Here is a 23,403-nt window from a genome sequence, read left to right as displayed (position 1 = left end):
ATCGAGGCAGAAATCAGGGTGGTATCCTAAACATTTTAGAACCAGGATAAAAGCTTCTTACAGGTGTTCAGTAGGCCTCAAAGAGAATGGCACATGTCCCGCTTCTGCGTGATTCCTTTGTTGTGACAGTGGTTCATTTGAGCCAAGGTAAGTGTCTCCAAAAATCATCCTCCTCCTTGGGAGGCTCATTCATATCTGCATCCCCAAGCCAACTTGCAGGCCAACCCCTCATGAGTGCTCCAGCAACTGCATTCATTCTCTACCCTATATGCAGGCTAACCAGGAGGGACAAGTGGCTGGGCCAGGGTTAACGTCTTGATACTTTCTGGAATTGCCTCCAGGATCCAAATGGCAACCCTAATAGTTTGCCACTGTGTGCCTGTCAGTTCACCATGGCTGTTTGGCGTAAGAAAAACAGGAACGGGAGAAAAGCAGAGTAACGAAGCAGCGCTATGGAAATAATGAGGGGTGGTGAAACGAGACGATTGTAACCATGGCAGGTCGAGTAGAATAAGGCTAAAATGCTGTCACAGAACATCCACCCTCATTCGGCTGCAGGGCCTCTTTCCATTCATTTAAAAAACAGTTGTATTGTTCCAAATGGAGACAGCAGAGCTCAATCAGTGTTGCGTCACATGGTTCAAAGCGGGCCAATTCGATGCTGCCAGGAGTTTGAGAAATGAGAGGTGACAGTTCATTTTCCCAGTGACAGTCTGTCGGTCTCGCTTGCTGGTTCCCCAGTCAATTTCCAGTGTGCAGTGAAGGCGGAGTGTTGGCTGAGATAGACAGCAACCCCCTTCTCCACCACTCTCTCCCATCGACCTCGCTGTGCTTTGTGTTCCAATTAACTGGACAGCAGTGGGTAAAATCACTGGGGAAGCCAGAAAAAAAGTCATATTACAACCTATGTGTTGTGATAATTGCGTTGTTTGCTCTATAACCTGTTAGTTCATATGCCTTGCCACCGTGATAAATAGGCCTAAGGCCGAGACAATGAGATGACACAGTGGCAGAATAAATTCAACCACACCTGTGTTTCATCACAAAACTGGAGAGCAACCTCTGTCAAGTGAGGTCCACAAAGCATTCTGCATGTAACAAACAGTTACATGACCTACAGCATGTTCAACCAAGTTAATGTTTCCGACTAAACAACTATTGATTTAGAACCACATAGAGTTACTGCAAGTCGCAAAGAAAACAGGAGCTGCCTCCACTATTCCAGCACCATTTCAACTTCAACATTTCAACATCATCAAATCACCTCTGCTTAGTCTAACACAGAGACAACTAAAATATACCAAAAACAATTTAGCCCAATCAACTTAAGTTACATATAATGTGGCTGTCCATGGTTCTGATTTCTGTGTGTATGTGTGTGTTTGTGCGTGCATGTGCGTTTGTGCAAGTAGAAAAAACATGTTGCCTCTCTTTCATGTTGAAGAAACAATCTATCACTCTGTCATAAATTACACACTTAAATTTTTTGTGGTCCTAGGCTAACTGGCTAAAAAGCTGGCTTGCTAGCCTAACTTCCTTTAATGGGAAACTTTAGCTAGTTAACATTAGCCTTCTACATTTAGCTACATATTGAACATACATCTTCTCAGAATCTCCATTATAATCATTGGCCAGTACGGAGAATTAAGTAAAACCACAAGTCCAAATCCCTATCTCTGTCCATGGCTAATTTAGGAAAGGGACAATTTTAGCTAGCTAGAATCCGTAGGACTACAACACAACGAGATTCACAACAAGATACTGTCAGTGGCGTATGCTCTCGATGTGATTGGAGTGAAGCCAAATCCAAACTGGCTTCCCTTGACACTTTTTTTTGAGTGCGCCAGGACCATTCACAGTTGAGCTCACTCAGTTTAGCTCAACGCTGATTGACTATTATTTTATACTTTTATTATCAAGGGAGGCCAAACGCACGCTGGCTTCCGTTGCATTCAACGCTATGACAACAATGTCATACTCTTTATGACCAGACAGCGTCAGATATATGGCCTACACATACAGAGGAGCGCTGTTTCGCTCGCTCGGATGCCTTCTCTGGTGAGATACATCCAGCCTCTTGCGAATTTAAGGTAAATTATGAAACCCAGAAAGATAAATTAATTTAATATGTTTTTTTTCTTGGTAATTTTTTTTGGGGAAGCCTGGCTTCCCTTGGCGTTCATGAATACATGCCACTGCTGGACAGAGAGAAGCGGTGACATGCAGGATCGGAAGCAGCTACACACTCCTTGTGTCCTTCCAGTCTCTCAATCCACAATCCATACCCCTGTGCAAAATGTTGCTTTTATTTTACTAGAGGGTGGAAATAGCGCAGATTCGTCTTTTTCAAGGGACAATGTCTGAACAGTGAAAATGTATACAGTTGTTATGTATATCAGAGATAGGGAATTGTTCCGTAAAAGACAACGTTCTCCAGCACAGCACACACTGTGGTGAATCAAGTTATGCAAAGACAGCTACACCATGGTTTTGAATATGGTTTGGCATGATTTTCTTCTATCTTAATTGATTAGAGTGACTCAAGCCTATACTTTTCTCAGTCAATACCTAACTGACCGACTGAATGCGCAAGGTTCTCAACAACAGATCTAGCATAAGCGCTACACCTGACTCTGGTGCTCTTCATCTCGCGTCACATCTTACTACCTTCCAAGACCAACCCACAGCCCTCCCCCTCTCTCTCATATATTTGAGCAAAGGGTGGAAGGGGAATACAATGATTCCCTAGGGAAATCCCTAAAGCAAACTACCTCTTTTCACCCTCTTCTAAAATGTAAACATTTGCAGACTCTTAAGAATTAACCCAAAAGTCCTTTCAATAGTGCTTTTACATAAGTCGTGAGGTGTTTTAAGCAGACGAAGACCTTTAAGCAAATGGCCATGTTGATGGTCAAACTGCCCATGTCTCCTCAACTAGTTAGGTCCATATGAGCACTGCGTTTCGAAGAGATAGTAAAACCATCATACACCCAATACTATTTGTCCTTTTACCCTTATGCATTGGTGCCTGCCTGCCCATCTTGAGAATGTATGTATTGAGAGTGAAGTGCGGGGGTGGATATACACACACTCTAGATACCCTCAGGTTTCTCCTGACTCTCTCTCTCCTGGCTCTATCAGATCAGAGACTGTCCCTCCCCAATGTCCCTCCCTTCTGTCCCTCCCCCACTGCAATGGAAATGGAAAGGAATGCACAGATAAAGAAGCCTGGCACTAGAGATGAGAGGGTAGAAGACAGGGGGAGCGAATGCTAAAGGGCTTTCTTGAGGAGATGAGAGGTGGTCGTGACAGTGTTGGTAGTGGGAGATCATAGCAGGTTCCCCTCAGCAGCCCTGGGTTGCGTTTGATACAGGGCTTTTGTCACTCTTTCAGCGCTGCAATGTTGGGTGGTGTAATCCCTGCTGGATTACAAAGGGCCTGTCCTTTCATATGTGTGAGCCCAGCAGGCAGGTGGTGGAGGAAGGAAGGCTGGTTCCTCTAGCCCTCACAGGAGCATGGCTGGGGGGACAGTGAAACACGGGTCAAAGGGACAATTACATCACTGGAATTCCTCTCCCCCTGACCTCATCTGATTTCCTGTGTAAAGGCTACAGGGTTAATGGGATATCAAGCTAAAATGCTAGTATACAGGATCTTTGGGGGAAAATGAACAGTGTGTAGTCATATTTGTAGCTGAAACATACTCAAAATAAATGTAATTATGAGAATATTAAAACAATTTGCAATGTGTACTGTGTATCACATTTGTTGATGTATCATATGGTTCATTAGGTTAGCTGGTTATGAAAAGAGAGTTAACTGAGTGTGCTGATCATTCATTTCCTGTGGGCCTCAGAGAGCACACCAGAACAGACCATAGTTATAATCCTAATGACAGGTCAAAGAGAGATGAATGGGCAGAGGTCAACAGACAGACATGCAACTGTGGCAAAAGCCTTTCATTTTCATCCAATTTAGATTCAATGATTTATGTGTTGAAGTAAAAATTCAATTCTCTCTCAGCAGACCCATAGCAATCACGTTAGTTAAATTGATTGGTGGGGGATGCGTAATTAACACATTTTAAATGGGATAATATCTCAATAAGATGTTTTTTGAATCCTTAGAATAAAATCATATTTAAGCAATAAGGCCCGAGGGGGTGAAGTATATGGCCAATAGGGGCGGCAGGTAGCCTAGTGGTTAGGGCGTTGGGCCAGTAACCGAAAAGTTGAAAAAGGTTGCGAAATCGAATCCCCGAGCTGACAAGGTAAACATCCGTTGTTCTGCCTCTGAACAAGGCAGTTAACACACTGTTCCTAAGCCGTCATTGTAAATAAGAATTTGTTCTTTACTGACTTGTCTAGTTAATAAAAATACCACGGTTAAGGGCTGTTCTGACGCACAATGCAGTGCGGGGTGCCTGGATTTAGCCGTATATTGGCCATATAGCACAAACCCTCGTTGTATTATAAACTGGTTACCAACGTAATTAGAACAATAAAAAAAATGTTTTTGTCATACCAGTGGTATATGGTGTGATATACAACGGCTTTTCAGGGCTCAAACCAGGATTACAATTGTTAATAAATTAATTTAGCTCATGTGCATAACTATAGATAAACCGACAGGAGATTTTGAGTGATGAAAATTGAAATTTGACATTTCTCAAGAAACAATTGTACAAACAAAAAAAATTGATGTTAGGCTATTTTCTGGCAATTGTGCCGTTATTATGTGCAAGATTTTAAGACTACAAACCATTATAAATGGCCATTTGCGAGATTGACTTGTCATTTCAATGGGCATAGACTACAGACTAAAAATCTGGGTTTATGATATAGCCCAGGATAGGTCTACATCTAATTTCAGTAGCCTATGAGGCAAGATGTAAACAGAACGATTTAGCAGCTTGCTGAATGCCAGGCGATTTCGAGGTAAGAAGTGCTTGTGTTTCCCAATAGCCTGCTGGAATGGGCTACTGAGGATGGGGTCATAATTCCAATCACTAAATTAAGTATTAATAATATGTTCACTACAAAATTCTTCCTTGAGAAATACACTACATGACCAAAAGTATGTGGACACCTGCTCGTTGAACATCTTATTCCAAAATCATGTGCATTAATATGGAGTTGGTCCACCCTTTGCTGCTACAACAGCCTCCACTCTTCTGAGAAGGCTTTCCACTAGATGTTCGAACATTGCTGCGGGGACTTACTTCCATTCAGCCACAAGAGCATTAGTGAGGTCGAGCACTGATGTTGGGCAATTAGGCCTGGTTTGCAGGCTCTGTGCAGGCCAGTCAAGTTCTTCCACACTGATCTCGACAAACCATTTCTGTATGGACCTCGCTTTGTGCATGGGGGCATTGTCATGCTGAAACAGGAAAGGGCCTTCCCCAAACTGTTGCCACAAAGTTAGAAGCACAGAATAATCTAGAATGTCATTGTACACTGTAGCGTTAAGATTTCCCTTCACTGGAACTAGCCCAAATCATGAAAAACAGCCCCAGACATTTATTCCTCCTCCACCAAACTTTACAGTTGGCACTATGCATTGGGGCAGGTAGCATTCTCCTGGCATCCGACAAACCCAGATTTGTCCGTCAGACCGCCAGATGGTGAAGCGTGATTCATCACTCCAGAGAACACGTTTCCACTGCTCCAGAGTCTAATAGCAGTGAGCTTTACACCACTCCAGCCAACGATTGGCATTGCGCATGATGATCTTGGGCTTGTGTGCGGCTGTTCAGCCATAGAAACCCATTTCATGAAGGTCCACACGAACAGTTATTGTACTGACGTTGCTTCCAGAGGCAGTTTGGATCTCGGTAGTGAATGTTGCAACCAAGCACAGCCAATTTTTATACGCTTCAGCACTTGGCGGTCCCGTACACTTCACAATAACAGCACTTACAGTTGACCGGGGCAACTTTAGCAGGGCATACATTTGACGATAGAGCTTCGATAACTTCCAATTAACTAAACATGGCCATTAATAATTGCATAATAACACAAGGCTACAACAACAATAAACTGGAGTTATGGGCTATTTATTAAATTTGTTTGCCAGCTCCAGGTAGACTACACAAGTGGAACAAATTGATTTTCAATGACTCGTGATATGGTCATTTCAACATATTTATTGTATCAAATGGTAGCCTACAATGGCATTTACATTAATAGGCCATTTTTTTTTTTTAACTAGGCAAGTCAATTAAAGACAAATTCTTATTATACAATGACTTTACTAGTAAAGTTCCCCCAGGCCAAACCATTCCCTAACCCGGACGACACAGGGCCAATTGTGCACCGCCCTATGGGACGGTGATACAGCCTGGGATCGAACCCGGGTCTGTAGTGACGCCTCTAGATCGCTGCGCCACTCCGGAGGCCAACAGATGCAAATGATGGCCAACAGATGCAAATGTATCATTATCCACATTTAATGTCAGTATCATTGAGACTTTTCCCCATAACAGAAGCACATGAGGAGTTCCATAACTTCCATTTCAAATTTCCACTCACGCAGCCACCGAGACCCATAACTGATCATGCATAAAACACTTTTCCATAAGCAGTCGACATTAGAATGGAGTTTAGACCACCTCCGTGCGAATTTATCTAATGCGCTCTAGTGCGCCCAAAGTCGTTTTCCAGTGCTTTGTCGCCGTTATTTGTTGATGCGCATCAGTTCTATCGTGTTGATACGTTTTATGGAGAAAGGGTTGAAAATAGGTGTCTCCATAATGACAATCTAAATATCCTACCTACAACTGGTTAACAAGTTTACAAGTGGTGCGCGCGTGCTGCTCTGTCTCCTCTCACTCACGTGACTCAGCCAATAGTGGACTCTTGCTGTGTTAAATGCTAGTCGGAACTAGGAAAATCGGAAATTTCCGACTTGATGATTCGTTGAACGTGGCACGTGTATAACTACAACCGTTTAGCAGCTTCGAGTTTCCTAGTTCTGACTAGCACATAAACGCAACATAAAATTCCTACTGCAGTGCCCTCCCCACCACTCAATCACGCAGTAACAGCGTGCCTCACTGCCTGATAGTCATTAGCAGCGGGTCACAGTGAAATATTATACACTTATTTATTTTTAAAGAGAAATGCCATGGCGGCCGCTGTGTAATTTAAAAGTAGCCCAAAAACCTGCAACCGATACATTTTCACCCGTGACATCGTTTTCAAAGTAGGCCAAATCTGGAAAATTACGAACATGGCAACCCTGAGTGATAGGAAGACGAACTGTTTTCGAATACTCATACTAACCGCGGTAACCGTACTATTTGTGACGTGAATTGAGTATATAGTATGTAGTATATACTCATTAAGTATGTATTAGTATACAGTATGTTAGTATTGGTATTCGAACACAGCTAGAGTTTCTAAACCCATAGACGCAACATCGCAAAAAATCAATTAGAGAAGTGAAAAACTATTCCTTAGCTGTTGATTTTCTCGAAATCTAAAGGTACAACCTTTCTTAAGTAGTTGAACATGTTATCACTCCAATTTCTGAAAGTGATAAACTGACACGTTTTCATTTTCGTCAAAAACAACTTTATATCGAAGGAGTGCCTTTGATTTGACGGCCTGCACACGCGCAGTTCAGCGAGAGACGGCTGTTAGACGTGTTTATTTGTAAAATATTTTTCTCTGTTAGACGTGTTTCTGCGCATGAGTTTGGCTAATCAACGTCGCCATGATATTGCCTACAAGCGTGATCGTACTGTCTTTGGTAGAAAGCACAAACACCTCCACCCAATCAGTCTACAATACTGCACAACACCCTTCGTTCCTATGACAACTAGCGTATCCATGTTAGCAAGTTACTGGTGGCTGAACACACATTCGATTTGGTAACTTCTAACTTGCAGTTTGTACAGTCAGTATTCCAAAATGAATGTGAAAAACAAACCTGAATTGAGCATTATGGCCTGCAGTGTGAACAAAGGCTTTACTCATACTTGAAGTTGGATGCATACAGGGACTTTGAACAAACTGATGTGACGAGGTGATATAGCCCTAACTGAATAACATAATTCAGAGGAAGCATTGAGTCACATCATGCTCCGCCCCATTTTTGCAATTCTGATTTTGCATTAGATGCATGCACGGAAATAATTTTTGTAACAAAAGTGTACAGGTGTTGCATGAGTGTATTAGTATAGTGTGTGAGTATCCACATGCTTTCATTTCAAGCAGGGAACAGTTACAATATGACAGGAGCCCGGTCCACACAGATTCCATAACTTTTCACAAAAGTATAGTTTTGATTGACTTTATCAACATTTGTCCGAAAATTCCTCTGGCACTTTGAGGGAAGGATGGGGACAGTCTCTGAAGAAGTTAGGAGGCTTTTGAATGGTAATGTTATATATATTTCTATTGATTTTAAGCAGTATGATTTAATGTAAGACTATTATCATAAGGATGGAATAGAAAATCATATACTGTGCGATTTTCGATATATTTGTCTTTCTTATAACTAGAATCATTGTAAGAGGACACATTGTATAACTTTACTGCTATATGTAGGCCTACTGATAGTTTAGAATTGCTACAACTTTTATTGCCAATAAGGCACTGAACATGTATGTTAACATTATTATAATGTGCTACAGAATTCAGTGATTTATGTTCAAAGTAATTAAACCATCTGGACTTGTTACTATGCTTTTATCTACAGTGGCTCTGTGAATAACTATGCATGTGCCTTACTGTATTTCATATTCTATCGTCTTTATGACAAGATAATATTACAGATTTTAGTTAGTTCCTTATGGATATTCCTCATAGATTGCCATCTGATTTACACTGTAGAGTAACTGTCAATGTTTGCAAACATGAACACTGGCATCTGCCGTATTTGCATGTACTACTGAGCAACCTGACTTGGCCCTTTGACAAACATTTGCATATGTCAACGCCTTAATGTAATATTAAGTGGTGGGAAAAGTACAAAATTAATATACTTGAGTAAAGTAAAGATACCATAATAGAAAATGACTCAAGTAAAAGTAAAACTCACCCAGTAAAGTACTACTTGAGTAAAAGTCTAAAAGTATCTGGTTTTAAAAGTACTTAAGTACTTAAGTACAGTAGTGGAAAAAGTACTCAATTGTAATACTTAAGTAAAATTAAAATGTATACATCAAATTCCTTATATTAAGCAAACCAGTAAAGTACAGATACCCAATAAACTACTGTAGTACTTTAAAGTATTTTTTACTTAAGTACTTTCACCACTGGTAATATTACAATTATAGGAAATAAAGAAATCTAAACAAGCGCTGTAGTTCAACTTGTTTTTCCTGTGCCAGCATGAAAAATAACATTGTTTCTGATATGCTTGTGACTTGGAATACAGTTTGTGATTACATGTCAAGGTGGAAATTGTAATGGAAAAGATCATAGTATGGCTTGAGGCACTTAAAATGATGTGCATTTTTGGAAGAGTTCATGCTCCAGGTAATGAATGACAAAATATCCAAAATGGCCACTTAGTAAATCATAATATATTTTATATGACGTCTTCTCAGGATTGAGGTGTACAGGTATATATTTTTTCTTCCACTTATTACATGTGTGACTTGCCTGTCTTGTCTTTCAGACTGTGAGCTGTTTGTATCAGATATTCTACAGGATGAGAACCTCAGTAAACATGCCAGGGAAACACGGGACGTCTTACTTAATAACTTCAGGGTGATCTACTCCAGGTACGTAAGGCCTACCAGAATGTTCTTCCTAGTTGACCTCTTTACCTCCCTATGCACACACACAATAATGAAACAAGTTGTGTCACTTAAATTTGACATTAGATGTTCACATTTCCTGAAGCTTTTTTGAGGATGGAAAGAAGCGTTAACATTTTGATTTCAGAAACTTGTTATTGAAAGGAAAATATGTATGAAAGTAAGCACATGAGAAGAAATGAATAGTCTCTGCATCAGAGATGTCTGCACCGGAAGCCTTTACTTCTTTTTACTCTGTGCATGGTGAAGGTTGTACTTATTTGTGAGAGGTTATGTCTTGTGGTCTGAGAGGCAGGAAACCAAAGTAGGGTGTTTGGTGTCATTGACGGAAGTGTAAGCACCTGAAAAACCTTATAACCTAATTTGCAGTCTAAATTTAACTAATCCCCACTTATATTTTGCAGAAATCCTCAGGTGTTTCCCTTCAGATGTAAGTGACTGCATATTTTACACCATAAAATGGTTGAATCCTTCCTTGGGATGTAACTATTTTGTGCGCCATTGACATACATTTGTGCAACTAACACATTTGGCCATATCAGGGCATTTCCTGTGTGCTGTTGAAAGTCCTCCCCCTGGCCTCCCGATCCTGATGTAGTGTTCTTACCCACCTAGCTGAGTCCAGACAGGAGGACAGTTCAGATGACAACCAGAGCTCCAGTTTGGGCCGCTCGGCCCCCTCAGACGACCTGTCAGTGGCCTCTGACTACCAGGACGAGGGCTCTTCTGACTGTGAGTAAAGGCTTGGTTCTGTGTGTGTGCGCTGTGTACGTGTGTGTGTCTCAATGCAACGTGCTTATGTGCTAAGCATGTCTGAGGGTGTTTGCTACATTATATTTGGGGTTTGTAAGTGGAACATAAGGACTCCTACTGTGCATTTAACCTGAAAGATATCAGCACATAGAAGGGGTGTCAAGTAACAGCTTGCCCTCTAGTGGTTGGGTCTGCTGAATGAATGGAGTGTGGGTGGGAATACTAAGGGTGAGGATGGGGGGGTGTTCACACAGACCTGATAGGTGACCTAGAGCTCTCTCTAGTGGTGAGAGTAGTCTGGAGCCCTCAGTAAATCCATCTGTGTGTACCGGGTGGGAGGCAGAGACCCTAGTCAGTTTCTCTTAGATCAGCCCACACAGAGTGTGCTCTGTAGCTCGAGGCTAATTAGCTGATTGATTAACCCTAACCCTGGTCTCCTCTCCCAATTCAGTTTGAAATACAACACTGTACCTGAGGGGCCATGTGTGTTCCATCTCTCTCCCTTTATCTGTCTGGCTCTCTGTCTTCCATTCTCTCTCTCTCTCTCTTCCTCTCTCTTTCACTATCTCTGGTTCTATGAGACATGGTAGTACTTGACTGGTTGTTCAGAAGTGACACAATGACTCACCTAGAGCCTTGGGTGTCCCATGCCCTCAGTGGGTGTCATGCGATGAGGATGATGGGAATTCCTACATATAACTTCTCCACTTTGGGAATTTAGCATGTTGCAATGTCTATTTTCAAAGGTCTGTTTGACTGTGCTTTTTCCTCATTGGTTGTACACCGTTGCTTCCTGAACTAACTGTCTGCACCAAAGGGCAGCTGGAGTTCATAGTTCACTGTCTGTTCACTAGCCAGAGTAAATTACAGATATGGCTTTACCCGCTTTGCAGGGCAGTCCATTTTAAAGGAAGAAGGTGTGTGTGAAAATAATGAAATGATGAGCCAATGGAATCAATTACATTTTAGGAAGAAAATGTATTAATGGTTTAATTACAGAAGCTGGATATGCATGACTGATTTTAGGAGTACTGGCATTCTAGTCACCCAAACCACAATTGCCTATAGGAGGTCAACTTTTGCTTTTGCCTCAGTAACAATCCCACCTTTTTCTATTTAGCCTTATGATATCAAACAAGATAACCTTTATCCTAAAACAATTGAGCAAATGTACAATGATTGAAAGAATATCAAAAGTAAGAATAGGAAAATATTGATGATATGGGTTCAGTTCCTGTTCACCTATGTAGAGGAGAACCATGACAGTTGGTATTTGACTTCTCTGCTCCCTAACCTGTGTTGAAAAAGTGTGTTCAATCCAGGCGGGAAACATAACACCTACTGTTATTTCACTAAATGGCCTGGCCTGTTTTCTCCATGGCCCAGTTCTTCAAAAGTTCTCTATCTGGATTTCACCAATTGGATAGGATTAAATGCATAGAAATAGAATGAATAGAACGGACAAGTCATTGACTTGAATGGAGAGTCCCGTTCTATTCATTATATTTCTATACATTTAATCCTATCCGATAGCTGAAATCCAGATAGATAACTTTTGAAAAGCTGGGTCCAGTGGACTGGCTGACACCAGATTTGTAATGGCTGACAGGAACAGATGGATCCTCCATTGTTTTCCTCTGTGTCTGCATGGTAATGTGAACTGTGTTTCACCCATCGACTGCACGGTTGACCTGACCGTGCCTGCAGCCTCACCCCAGCCCCAGTCTGGTTGACAACAGCCCCCATCACCACCCAGCACTCCCCCAGTGTGAGGAGGACTTGCAAAGTGGAGGGAGGGAAGCAGGAGATAGGGATCGAAGTGCTATGAGCCTTGGCATGCCGTTTTGCAGGGTCAAGTTTACAATCTGTCTTAAAAGAAGTATAGGGATGGTGTGTTTGTTTTGTGGCCATTTGGTGGTAGCCGAGGCGATGACAGTATTGCAGGAGCATTGTATCAGGAGCAGTCAGAGTCATTTTTATTTTTTTTATATATATTTCAACGTTTTTGTGGTCATAAGGATTGTTTTCATACATTGTTATCTACCATATTTGTTCAGGTGTGGAGAAAAGGTCTCGATTATTAATTTAGTAATAAAACATCTAACGTCACGATTCACAGTGCACGTATTTGTTATTGAAAGCATACATGACCAGTTCAAGCGGAAACCAACTCCATCTCTCAAATTGATATCTCACCAGATGATTAGTGTCTGTTTGTTGATCCATTTGATGGATATGATCTATGGACAAACATGTCTGAGTGGTGAGAAAGATCTGTTTGTTAGAAGCAGGGGAAGGCAGAGGTACTGTGTGATATCAGAGAATAAAGGTGGCGTTGGGCCCTTGTGTCTGCTGACTGTGACAGATATCAGAGACAATGGGCAGCAGGCTCCAGCTCTGCCAGTGCCAACACTATTTCCTGCACCAATTACGGCCAACAGGAAAAAGGCCAAGATAACCATTTTAGTTCAGTTGTATCTCATTTTTCTTAAATTTGGTCAGTATCGTATCAATCTAGAATGTTCATTTCCAAAGAGTGTGCTGGCATAAAATTGTTTGAGTTTTGATTGGTTTAATTTATTGCAGAAAGAGTTCAAAAGGAGTACTTTCATTTATATTATAACTATGCTATTGAGAACAAAATTACATGAAAGAAAATAAAAAAGAAAGGTTTGTGGGTAGAATATCTCGAGAGATTCCTGGCCCAGTCAAAGCTGTATCACAGAACAAAATAAATACAGATATGTGGGGCTGTAGCAAGACCTTGAATGGCCTCTGTATAGTATGTGGTTTTAGTGGAGGAAGCTGTTATACCTCAGATACAGATTATTTTTATTTTAGCTGGTACTTCGCTGAATTACATACAGCACTTCGGTGAGAAACAGACCTGGATCTCCCTGTACAGTAAGTGGCCATGCTATCTATATCCACTTAGTGAACTTCTGACCCCTGGCTTCTTAGCTGGTCGACCTGTCAAACGTCCAAACCTGTCTTGAGCAGGGCTGGGTAACTGGCGGCCCACGGGAACTCAGTCGGGGTCTCAACTTACTGTTGAGAGTTAGAATAGTAGAAAACACAAGGTGCAATTTCGAAATTTGGTTGGGCATAAGCAGTTTTTCTCTTGTTATGTCAGTCACTGACAGCCAAAATATTTTAGATTGGTAAATTAGTCTAGCGGCCAGCTATCTAAACTTGGCTAGGACCAGCTCTGACCTCATGTGTGGTTATGGATGTGGGTACGCAGACCCGTGAGCCACTGCGGCCCCTCATGATGAGTTCAGATTTTTGGTGGCCCTCACCTCCATCAAAGTGCCCATCCCTGGTCTAGAGTAACCCTGTCTAGAATATTGATCTGGCTGCCCATGGAAACTCCATAGATCTACGTTTCTTTGACTTGGAAATACCCACCCTTCAGAAAACAGAGCTGCTGGGAGATTCATTTTCCAGTGTTCATTGGTGCACTTGCAGGACGCACATAACATGTTAATGACCATCTTTTCCCCCCCTTTCTCCTTCACTCTCTCCTTTTCCCTCACTCTCCTCCTGTGCTGTAGTCGTTGAGAAACACATTACAAGACTGGAACAGGCTCGCCATCATGCTGGCCCAGCCATCGGGGTTCAAAGGTTCACTCTGTTCCCCCGGGGCTACTGTGCTGCTGCAGATGCTAGTCGTTTCTTTCTCTGCTCCTTTTCTCCTTCTTCGCTCTCCCTCTGCACCCTCTCTCCCTGTTTAGACTATTAATCTCCAACTCTCTCTCTCTCTCTCTCTCTCTCTCTCTCTCTCTCTCTCTCTCTCTCTCTCTCTCTCTCTCTCTCTCTCTCTCTCTCTCTCTCTCTCTCTCTCTCTCTCTCTCTCTCTCTCTCTCTCTCTCTCTCTCTCTCTCTCTCTCTCTCCCTCACTCATGCTGCCTAGCAAGAGGAGAGGACTGCTTGAAGGGGGGATTTTGACTGTCTAACTGAGGGGCATCCATCACTCACGTCTCCTCGCCCCCACTCCAAGCTTTGCCATGTTGTTTTCTGTCTCCTCCTGTAAAAATATCTTTTGTTTCAGCTTTCTCCTTAACTTCCCTTGTTTAATTGTTTTTCTTAATTAGAGTACCTCTCCCCTCTGGTGTAAGTCTTTGGTAAAACACACAGAGAAAACAGGCAGTGAGAATATCGATGTGTAACAGTCCACCCATTCTCGAACAAAGCACCAACCCGCGGCGTAATTTAAATGTTCTACTTCATATTCATCATCTCTAGCACCACCCCAACATAAACATATGTGAAAATGTCGCGTTCCTATGTTTTGTAGTAAAACATATAAGGTTAGGAATTCATTCCGAGTGGTTAAATTAAGGATTAAGATTTGGGAAAGGCGGCACTGGGATTGGAAACGCGACCTTCGGAGCTGGAGCCTGCGGTTTAAACGCCCGTTCACCATACCGATCCACAACGCACTAGCAAGCCTCCTAGACATAATAGGCGCTCACATTGCCTCTAATGGACAGTATAGCGTCCACATTTCGCCAGGTCGAAATGTAATCTAGTACCTGCATAATTGGCCCTTCCTGGCATATTCCATAAGAAAATGGTCTGGTAACAGTCTACATAGACAGCATGCAGAGTGGGAAGCCCAGGCTGGGCGGTTCTAATCTCCCCCTTAGCTGTCAATGTCACAGACAAATAGTAAAACTATCAGATGCACTGGGTTCACCCAGAGGTTAGCCTTCCCAGGTACCTCTTGCATTCACTCTCTTGCCTCTCTCTCCTGCCTTCCAAATGAGAATTTGATTTTACTCTCCACCGGAATCTATTTCTGGAGATGAATGAAGTTTCGATGCCAAGCCAAGGTGGCCCGCTGATTTCTTAGGGAAATAAATGGAGATTGGAGAGATGTGTTGGCCTGTACAGACAGTGACACAACAGCTCCCAACACCTTTGGGATTCCTTTGTTTAATTGTGGCTGTAATATAGCAATTTGAGGTCATTAACATGCCCGTGTGGAGTTATTTGAGGATGCTGAGGAAGAAGTATCGCTCTTATTCACCAGGGATACCTCTGGATCACCAGGGATACCTCTGGAGAGCCGATCGCACTGTGTGTGCCAGGGTGACAGCGTTGCCTCTGTGTGGATCCATGTGCCTGTGAGCAGAGTGTTTATTTACAATGGAAATGATCTCCAATGATTTATTGTAGCCTGTATTGTAACTTACCCTTATCTCAGGGAAATGATACGTGATTACTCTGTGCATGTGGAAAAGAACACACCCGATCCTGGAACAACACAGTGGTAAAATTAGATTGTTCTACTGATAATAGTCATGAGAGGATTCATCCTGAGTTTGGGAGTTTGTCTTAATGCAGACTCGTCTGTCTGTCTTCTAAAAGACAGATAAGGCGTTGGGCCAGTAATCGAAAGGTTGCTGGTTCGAATCCCCGAGCAGACTAGGTGAAAAATCTGCCAGTGTGCATAGAATTGCTGAGGATAAGAGAAAAGATTACTTAAATGTGTATGTCAAATATTTTATTTCAATTCAGTGTAAAATTGGCCTATGTGGATAGATTTAACTGTCAACATTATATTTCCATGATGTTGATACATTTTTTTTTAACCTTTATTTAACTAGGCAAGTCAGTTAAGAACACATTCTTATTTACAATGATGGCCTAGGAACAGTGGGTTTGTTCCTTGTTCAATGATTTAGGGGCAGAACGGTTCAGGGGCAGAACGACAGATGTTTACCTTGGGGATTCGATCTAGCAACTGGCCCAACGCTCTAACCACTAGGCTACCTGCCGCCCCATAGGTTAAATGTATTTAAAAATCATGATTTTTTTGGTCTAAAAAAACACTAATCAGCAAGCACATCACAATGCTAAAATAATGGACTGAATCTAATAAAATAGCCAGGCTTATTCTATACAAACAGCAGCTTTTTGATTTGCATTTTGGCTCTACACTAATATTCTAAATGATGTTTATTGTTTTGTTGTGTTTATCGTTCTCATAAATGATCAGTTATGTTACCATTAATGATACATTGATTAAAAAAAATCAATTGCCTTCGTTGTTTATTCAGTGAAGCCTATATTATGTCTAAGAAATAACAATATTCTATCATCCATACACATTTTCTGGAGCCTATTATGACGTACAAATAGTCAACCACAAGGCAGCATAGTATTTGAATCACATTTGTTTGATTTCGTTCTGTTGAAAACTGATTTTTATATTAGAACATGCTCGAATACCGTATAGCCTACATCTTAAAATGTGGACTGTCAACTTTACGAACCCATCGCATTCCGTTTCAGCTATGTGATAAGAATTATTGTGTAGGCTATCATTTACATATTTCTGACAGCAGACACGTGTTAATTTTCTTTAATTGAAATGACATTTTTCTTCGGCAAATGCTATAAATATTATTTTCTAATCCTGAATTCATACAGTATTTGCCTACTACAACAATCTACTTACAAACTGACATGTCAGATTCGTGATTCAGGAAGCAGCAGCCCATTCATTTTGTTTTGAATTATGCTGTTGATTTTAATCAATAGGTCTAAATTTGAGGTCAAAATGTCCTTGTTGGCAAAAAAGAAAACAATGATGGAAATGTGTTTAAGATCTACTCTTGTTTATTTGCTATTTATTTATTGCAGAACAATATCTTCCACCAGTTTTATTCTTGATTCTCATCAAATGAAATGTATTGGTACATTATAATGGTTAATAATTATCAATGTTTCCCCACAAATTTAGGATTCACTGAGATTGTCATTAGACAAATGACATGATCAAGGACACATTAACGTTCTAGACCTTTCCCTCCCATATTGGCTGGCTGATAAATCTTAATTTAGATTTGTATGTTTAAAAAAAATGATATTCTTTTATATTTTCAGAGAAAAGCATTGTATTGCATTTTAAAGCTGTGATCGTAAGCTATACTTTAAATATAAAGCCACTCAATTCATTTAATAGCCTATATAAAAATATACAATTAGTGGGGCAATTAATTATTATCTTATCCAAATATGGATTTATTTTTCATTTTTTAGATACAATTCTACATGAATCCCATGTTTTGTTTGTTTGGATTCTTTTACAACTATTTCTCAGCTACCCACAATGTTCAAACAAAACAATTGCACTTTGCCTACAGAGAACTTTCTGGCAACTGCAAGTCTGTAGTGAATCCATCTCAATCCCTATTTTAGTTTTTATTCCCACTCAATGCTGACCTAGACGTGTACATTTTCACCCAATGCTCCCTCATTGACTTGCCACTATCACCAGTGTTTTATCGCAAACAGACAAGCTCTCCTGTTGGCTGTGCTCCTCTAATGTTGCGGTCTATATCCCCACTATAGTTTTTTCCAAGTGTCAGTGAGGCAGCTGAAAGCCATCCCCTGTGATTTGAGGATTCTTATATCTGCAGTTAAGTATTTGAATAGTGGTTGTTAATCTATGAGAGGGAATTTAGGGCGCTGCAGTCACTCCTTATGGCTACCCAGGGGGAACCCGATGTCACATCGTAATATTTCTCCCTCTGGCCCCGGCCTGAACACAGGCATGGGGAATGTGAAAGCACCAGAGCCTGGCAGGACTGACATAATATTATTACCCTGCAGAGAGACACACAAAGACAAGCGATCTGCTCCCTCTCAGAGCCACTGGGAGGAGGAATCTTCATACAGAGGCGAAGATTTTCGTCCTTGCTTTGCATTATTCGACCTCTCGTTGCCGTCACAGTACAGATACATGACATACATTCCGTTTACATTAAAAAACATGGACCTCTACTAATGTAATGTATGCTTTTGCTCAGATGCGTGCATTACAAGATTAATTATATATGCTCTGCGTATCGATGAGTGAAATCATAATCAGATCACTGGTTGGAGAAGGGGGCAGGGAGGACATTTGGTCTTTAACCTCAGAGCCTCTCTGTCTCTCTCCTACTCCCCCCTGACGGTGTCTTTGTGGAGGGATGCACACACAGGGAAGGAGGAGGCTCTCGTGTAATGAGGAGAAATGTCTCCATTTAGCCTGGGCTGTGTGCAGATGGAGCTCTGGGCGGGGTGAGGGTGCACTTAGTAGACCCTTTTTCCTAATCAAGGACAGCGTCGGAAGGGATCGCAGTCACACTCGCTGTGTCTCCCAAAGCCGCATTCCTCCCTCCCACTCCAGCCCCCCTAGGCCTGGTGTGGGGGGCAGGGGCTCCCTCTGCCTTCTTGTTCACCTCATCACCAGGGTTCACATGGAGGTCAGGTCTTGGCCCCGTTGTATCTCCGCTCCAACACAATGCAGTATTTCCCACAGCAAAAGACACAGGGGAAGAGGCTAGCGCCAGGGATCCTAGGACTAAACTGAGAAGAAACAGTATGGTTCCTACCCAATCTGTAAAGAGGTGTGTCATCAATTCACCTGCTCTACTAACCCACCTGGACCAGCTTGGACTGGTCTGGGACACACCCATTTTGGCTCACCTAAAAGCGAACAGGAAAAAGTCCTCTCCTGTTGGCAGCTGTGTAAGGCATGGCCCTCCAGGTAATGATGAGTAATTTAACCCAGGCTAATGTTGACACCTACTCAGGGTGGTTTCAGATTGAGCCGACACACTGAGTCTGGGCAGCACCCTGCACATCAGGCAAGCCTACCTCCAGATTTTCATATGACTCAATGTAAATCTTCCTGTCTGTTGTAGCATTGCCCTCACCCCATGTGATCTCGTTTCCTCTGCCTACACCCTGTCATTAGCAATGCTTCATGCAGATGGGTAATGTTTTTGTTTTTTTACAGATGAAAGAAAAATGGTGAAATAAGTGGGAACATCAAATACCCTACATTTTGGTGTGATTTCTCCTCATCCTGCAGCAACAAAAGCCTCTTTAAATAATGTATTGTTTTCCCAACATATTTGTTGCGTTATAGCAGTATAGATATAAAATGTTAGTCCTCCCACCTACCATTTGCCTTCATTTTGATTCACTCTAAAGCCAGCCTCTGATTGACTTGCAGCATAACTAAAGTGGATTTTAATGGGCGACTACATTAACTCTTTCTGGTCATTATCACATAAATCAAGCTTTTCTTGCTGGATCAACTGCTGAGCTCGTAACATCATGCTGAGACTGAGGGGGGGAATAACCAAATGAGAGAGAGTGGCCATGACACTGCTATGGCAGCTCACATGCATCCTATATCACGTAGGTTTAGGGGTTAACATGGGATTTTTGTAGGTGTGTATAGCTGTGTTATTAATAACAATATAAATGATGTGAATGACACTAATTGAAACAGGAAAATAATGAAAATGAAGTAGATGCATAGAGCTGAATAATTGATAATGCAATCTACGGTTGATAGAAGAACAGCCTCCATCTGGAATTTGGGGGATGTCTTCATTAGCTTTCAGTTAGCTTTCATCTCGTCGCTTCTTTATGTGTTTGTGTGTTAAGAAAAATCATAATTTAAACATGTTGGATTCTGTATTTAGAGTTTATGTGAATCATACATGTTTTTAATCAGTCTTGTTAACTTTAGACTCCAACCAAGAGTAGATACATTGTTATAGCTGTTGATAAGTATTTTCATAAGATGAGGTATTGCTTGCTGTCGGCCAATCAGCATATGTCATACAGAGGGGTGGGATCAATAACATTTCTGAATGCACAGTATGCAAACTTAACAGGTGCTGAACCATGCAAGAATCATTCAAAACCCCAGCCCCTTAACTGTTGGCGAATTTGGTCCTCGAGCTGTAACTCTGTCTCGAAATGTTGTCTATTACTAGCAGAACCATATTGCCAAGTAAAATTCTGAGTATGTGTAAATGTACTTGGTTGAATAAAGCTGATTCTGATTCTTAAAAGCAATTCCCTGACCGTTCCGATATCTTTGAAACCCAGTATGAAACACATGCTTTATACCATGAGGCCTGGTCTAAGAGCTCTCTTTGGTCAAGCCGTAGCTGTGTTGTTTACTGATTCACGCAGATCTAACAGTCCCGTCCCTGTGTTGACTTTATATCTCATTGACTATTAACTGGGCATGACCTTTGAAATAAATGAAGATGGAAGGAAGTAGACAGATGAGAGGTGCCGTGACCGGGAAGCAGGCCTAGAAAAATGAACAGAGCACTGGATGGATGAGGCGGGGGAAGCCTAAAGACGGGCCTTTTGTTATGATGGACTGAATCAGGTTCTTTGACAAAACAGTCTGTAGCGGCTTAGCGCCAGATGCTGACACGTGTCAGTCATTCACAAAGCAGGGTGACATATGAGAGTGTGTTACTGTCATGCGGTGTCTGGGGCCTCACTCTGAGCTGTGACCACCTCATATTTCAGTAGGACATGCGAGGTACAGTGGACAGTGAAGGCTTACCTTGTTACACGTTGGCTTATAACATGACTCTCTAATGGTTCTTATATGGCAGGACGTTCAGATATGACTTTGATTCCATTGCACTCTGGACTAGATTCATTTGCCTACACTAAAACGACAGGAGCAGATAGCCACTGACATTTTGGCTAGGGGAGAATTTCAGCTCTACCAGTGCAGTCTCCAGGCTACCAGCTCTTCTCTCCTCCTCTCTCGTGTTTTGGGTTTTATAATAAACGAGAGAGAGGCTCCTCTTGGCTAAACATATACTTTGTTTGGACAAGAAGACACAGTTGTGGCGCGGCGTGTTTGGTTTTGTTCTTAGGATGTCAAGGTCTGGTTCAAAGGGGATGGAATCCAGGCCTCTTTCCCTGTCATCAGTGGTCTGAATGAAAGGTCACCCAGACTAGTATAAATGGGTTTGAAAACGGCTCCTGCACTCCAAACCAAAGGAGGCCACCTGTTCCCCCATCCTCCCTCCTTGGTAACTAGGTCGAAGCCCGATGACAGATGAATTGAGAATCAGGATTGAGCTTTGTTTTGCCATGTTCAGGAGGACAGGCACCTTGGTTGAATTCCAGTCAACTGTGGAATCCTACATGTAATCCTAAAGTGAGACAAGGAATGGCCATTTAAGATGTAGTGGATGTTTAAATGCCCTTCATTTACACAGCTACACTTGTAACATGGTACGGCTCTCCGTAACACATTTGTTAGATCCCGGGTCAGTTAATAGCACCCACCTAAAGGCCTCTGAGGTGCATAGTCAATGTATGACTGAAGCTCCAGGCCAGGGAGCCATACAGAGACCCATTCTGGTCATTCCCCGTATCTGCTGCATTGCTCATCTGCAGCACAACAGCATTAGCAGCAGAAGTGCTGTAAATGTATTGATCCCAGTTTCCCCAAAGCTGCAGTGGTGTATTTGATTCCGGGCCTGCCGCAGTGTGGCCTGTTACTGCTCTCTGGGCAGGAGAGAACCATCTTCAACATGGAGCCCATGACAAATACCCATGACAAATACCGAATTTGCGCGAAACTGAAAGCGCAATCCACCGTATTTAACCATGGAAAGAGGTCTGGGAATATGACTGAATATAAACAGCGTAATTATTCCCTCCGCAATGTAATCAAACAAGCAAAATGCCAGTACAGGGACAAGTTGGAGTCGCAATTCAACGGCTCAGATACAAGACGTATGTGGCAGGGTCTACAGGAAATCACGGACTACAAAAAGAAAACCAGCCACGTCACGGACACCGACGTCACGCTTCCAGACAAACTAAACACCTTCTTTGCCCGCTTTCAGGATAATACAGTGCCACCGTCGTGGCCCACTAACAAGGTCTGCACCCCCCCCCTTCTCCGTGGCTGACGTGAGTAAAACATTTAAACCTGTTAACCCTCACAAGGCTGCTGGCCCAGACGGCATCCCTAGCCACGTCCTCAGAGCATGCGCAGACCAGCTAGCTGTTGTGTTTACGGACATATTCAATCGCTCCCTATCCCAGTCTGGTGTCCCTACATGCTTCAAGATGGCTCCCAGTGTTCCTGTGCCCAAGAAGGCAAAGATAACTAAACTAAATGACTACCGCCCGTAGCACTCACTTCTGTCATCATAAAGTGCTTTGAGAGACTAGTCAAGGATCATATCACCTCCACCTTACCGGCCACCCTAGACCCACTTCAGTTTGCATACCGCCCCAACAGGTCCACAGACGACACAATCTCCACCACACTGCACACTGCCCTATTCCATCTGGACAAAAGGAATACCTATGTAAGGATGCTGTTTATTGACTACAGCTCAGCATTCAACACCATAGTACCCTCCAAGCTCATCATCAAGCTGGAGGCCCTGGGTCTCAACCCCGCCCTGTGCAATTGGGTCCTGGACTTTCTGACGGGCCGCCCCCAGGTGGGTAAGGTAGGAAACAACATCTCCACTTCGCTGACCCTCAACACTGGGGCCCCACAAAGGTGCGTGCTCAGCCCCCTCCTGTACTCCCTGTTCACCCACGACTGCGTGGCCATGCACGCCTCCAACTCAATCATCAAGTTTGCAGACGACACAACAGTAGTGGGCTTGATTACCAACAACAACAAGACAGCCTACAGGGAGGAGGTGAGGGCACTCAATGTCAACAAAACAAAGGAGATGATCGTGGACTTCAGAAAACCGCAGAGGGAGCACCCCCCTATCCACACCGAATGGACAGCAGTGGAGAAGGTGGAAAGTTTTAAGTTCCTCGGCGTACACATCACAGACAAACTGAAATGGTCCACCCACACAGACAGTGTGGTGAAGAAGGCACAACAGCACCTCTTCAACCTCAGGAAGCTGAAGAAATTTGGCTTGTCACCCAAAACGCTGACAAACCTTTACAGATACACAATCAAGAGCATCCTGTCGTGCTGTATCACAGCCTGGTATGGCAACTGCACCGCCCTCAACCGCAAGGCTCTCCAAAGGGTGGTGCGGTCTGCACAATGCATCACCAGCGGC

At 42.6% G+C, this 23,403-nt stretch overlaps 1 protein-coding gene across 2 annotated transcripts in view; it reads left to right on the top strand.

The window, feature by feature from the left end:
• The window catches only part of LOC139570254 (src kinase-associated phosphoprotein 1-like), a 52,951-nt gene that overhangs the window by 11,675 nt on the left and 17,873 nt on the right, over positions 1 to 23,403 (top strand). The window contains exons 1-4 of one of the 2 annotated variants that reach the window (XM_071391972.1): positions 7,068 to 8,381; positions 9,628 to 9,733; positions 10,174 to 10,199; positions 10,385 to 10,501. In XM_071391972.1, the coding sequence (XP_071248073.1) occupies positions 8,342 to 8,381; positions 9,628 to 9,733; positions 10,174 to 10,199; positions 10,385 to 10,501 (289 nt within the window). In that variant the 5' untranslated portion in view covers positions 7,068 to 8,341. Of the gene's footprint in view, positions 1 to 7,067; positions 8,382 to 9,627; positions 9,734 to 10,173; positions 10,200 to 10,384; positions 10,502 to 23,403 lie in introns of those variants that run through there. The other variant, XM_071391973.1, reaches the window with a different exon arrangement.

This window comes from Salvelinus alpinus, chromosome 3 (assembly GCF_045679555.1).
Source record: "Salvelinus alpinus chromosome 3, SLU_Salpinus.1, whole genome shotgun sequence".
Taxonomy (NCBI): domain Eukaryota; kingdom Metazoa; phylum Chordata; class Actinopteri; order Salmoniformes; family Salmonidae; genus Salvelinus; species Salvelinus alpinus.
Note: the sequence above shows the minus strand (reverse complement) of the source record. Positions and strands in the feature narration are given on the sequence as shown.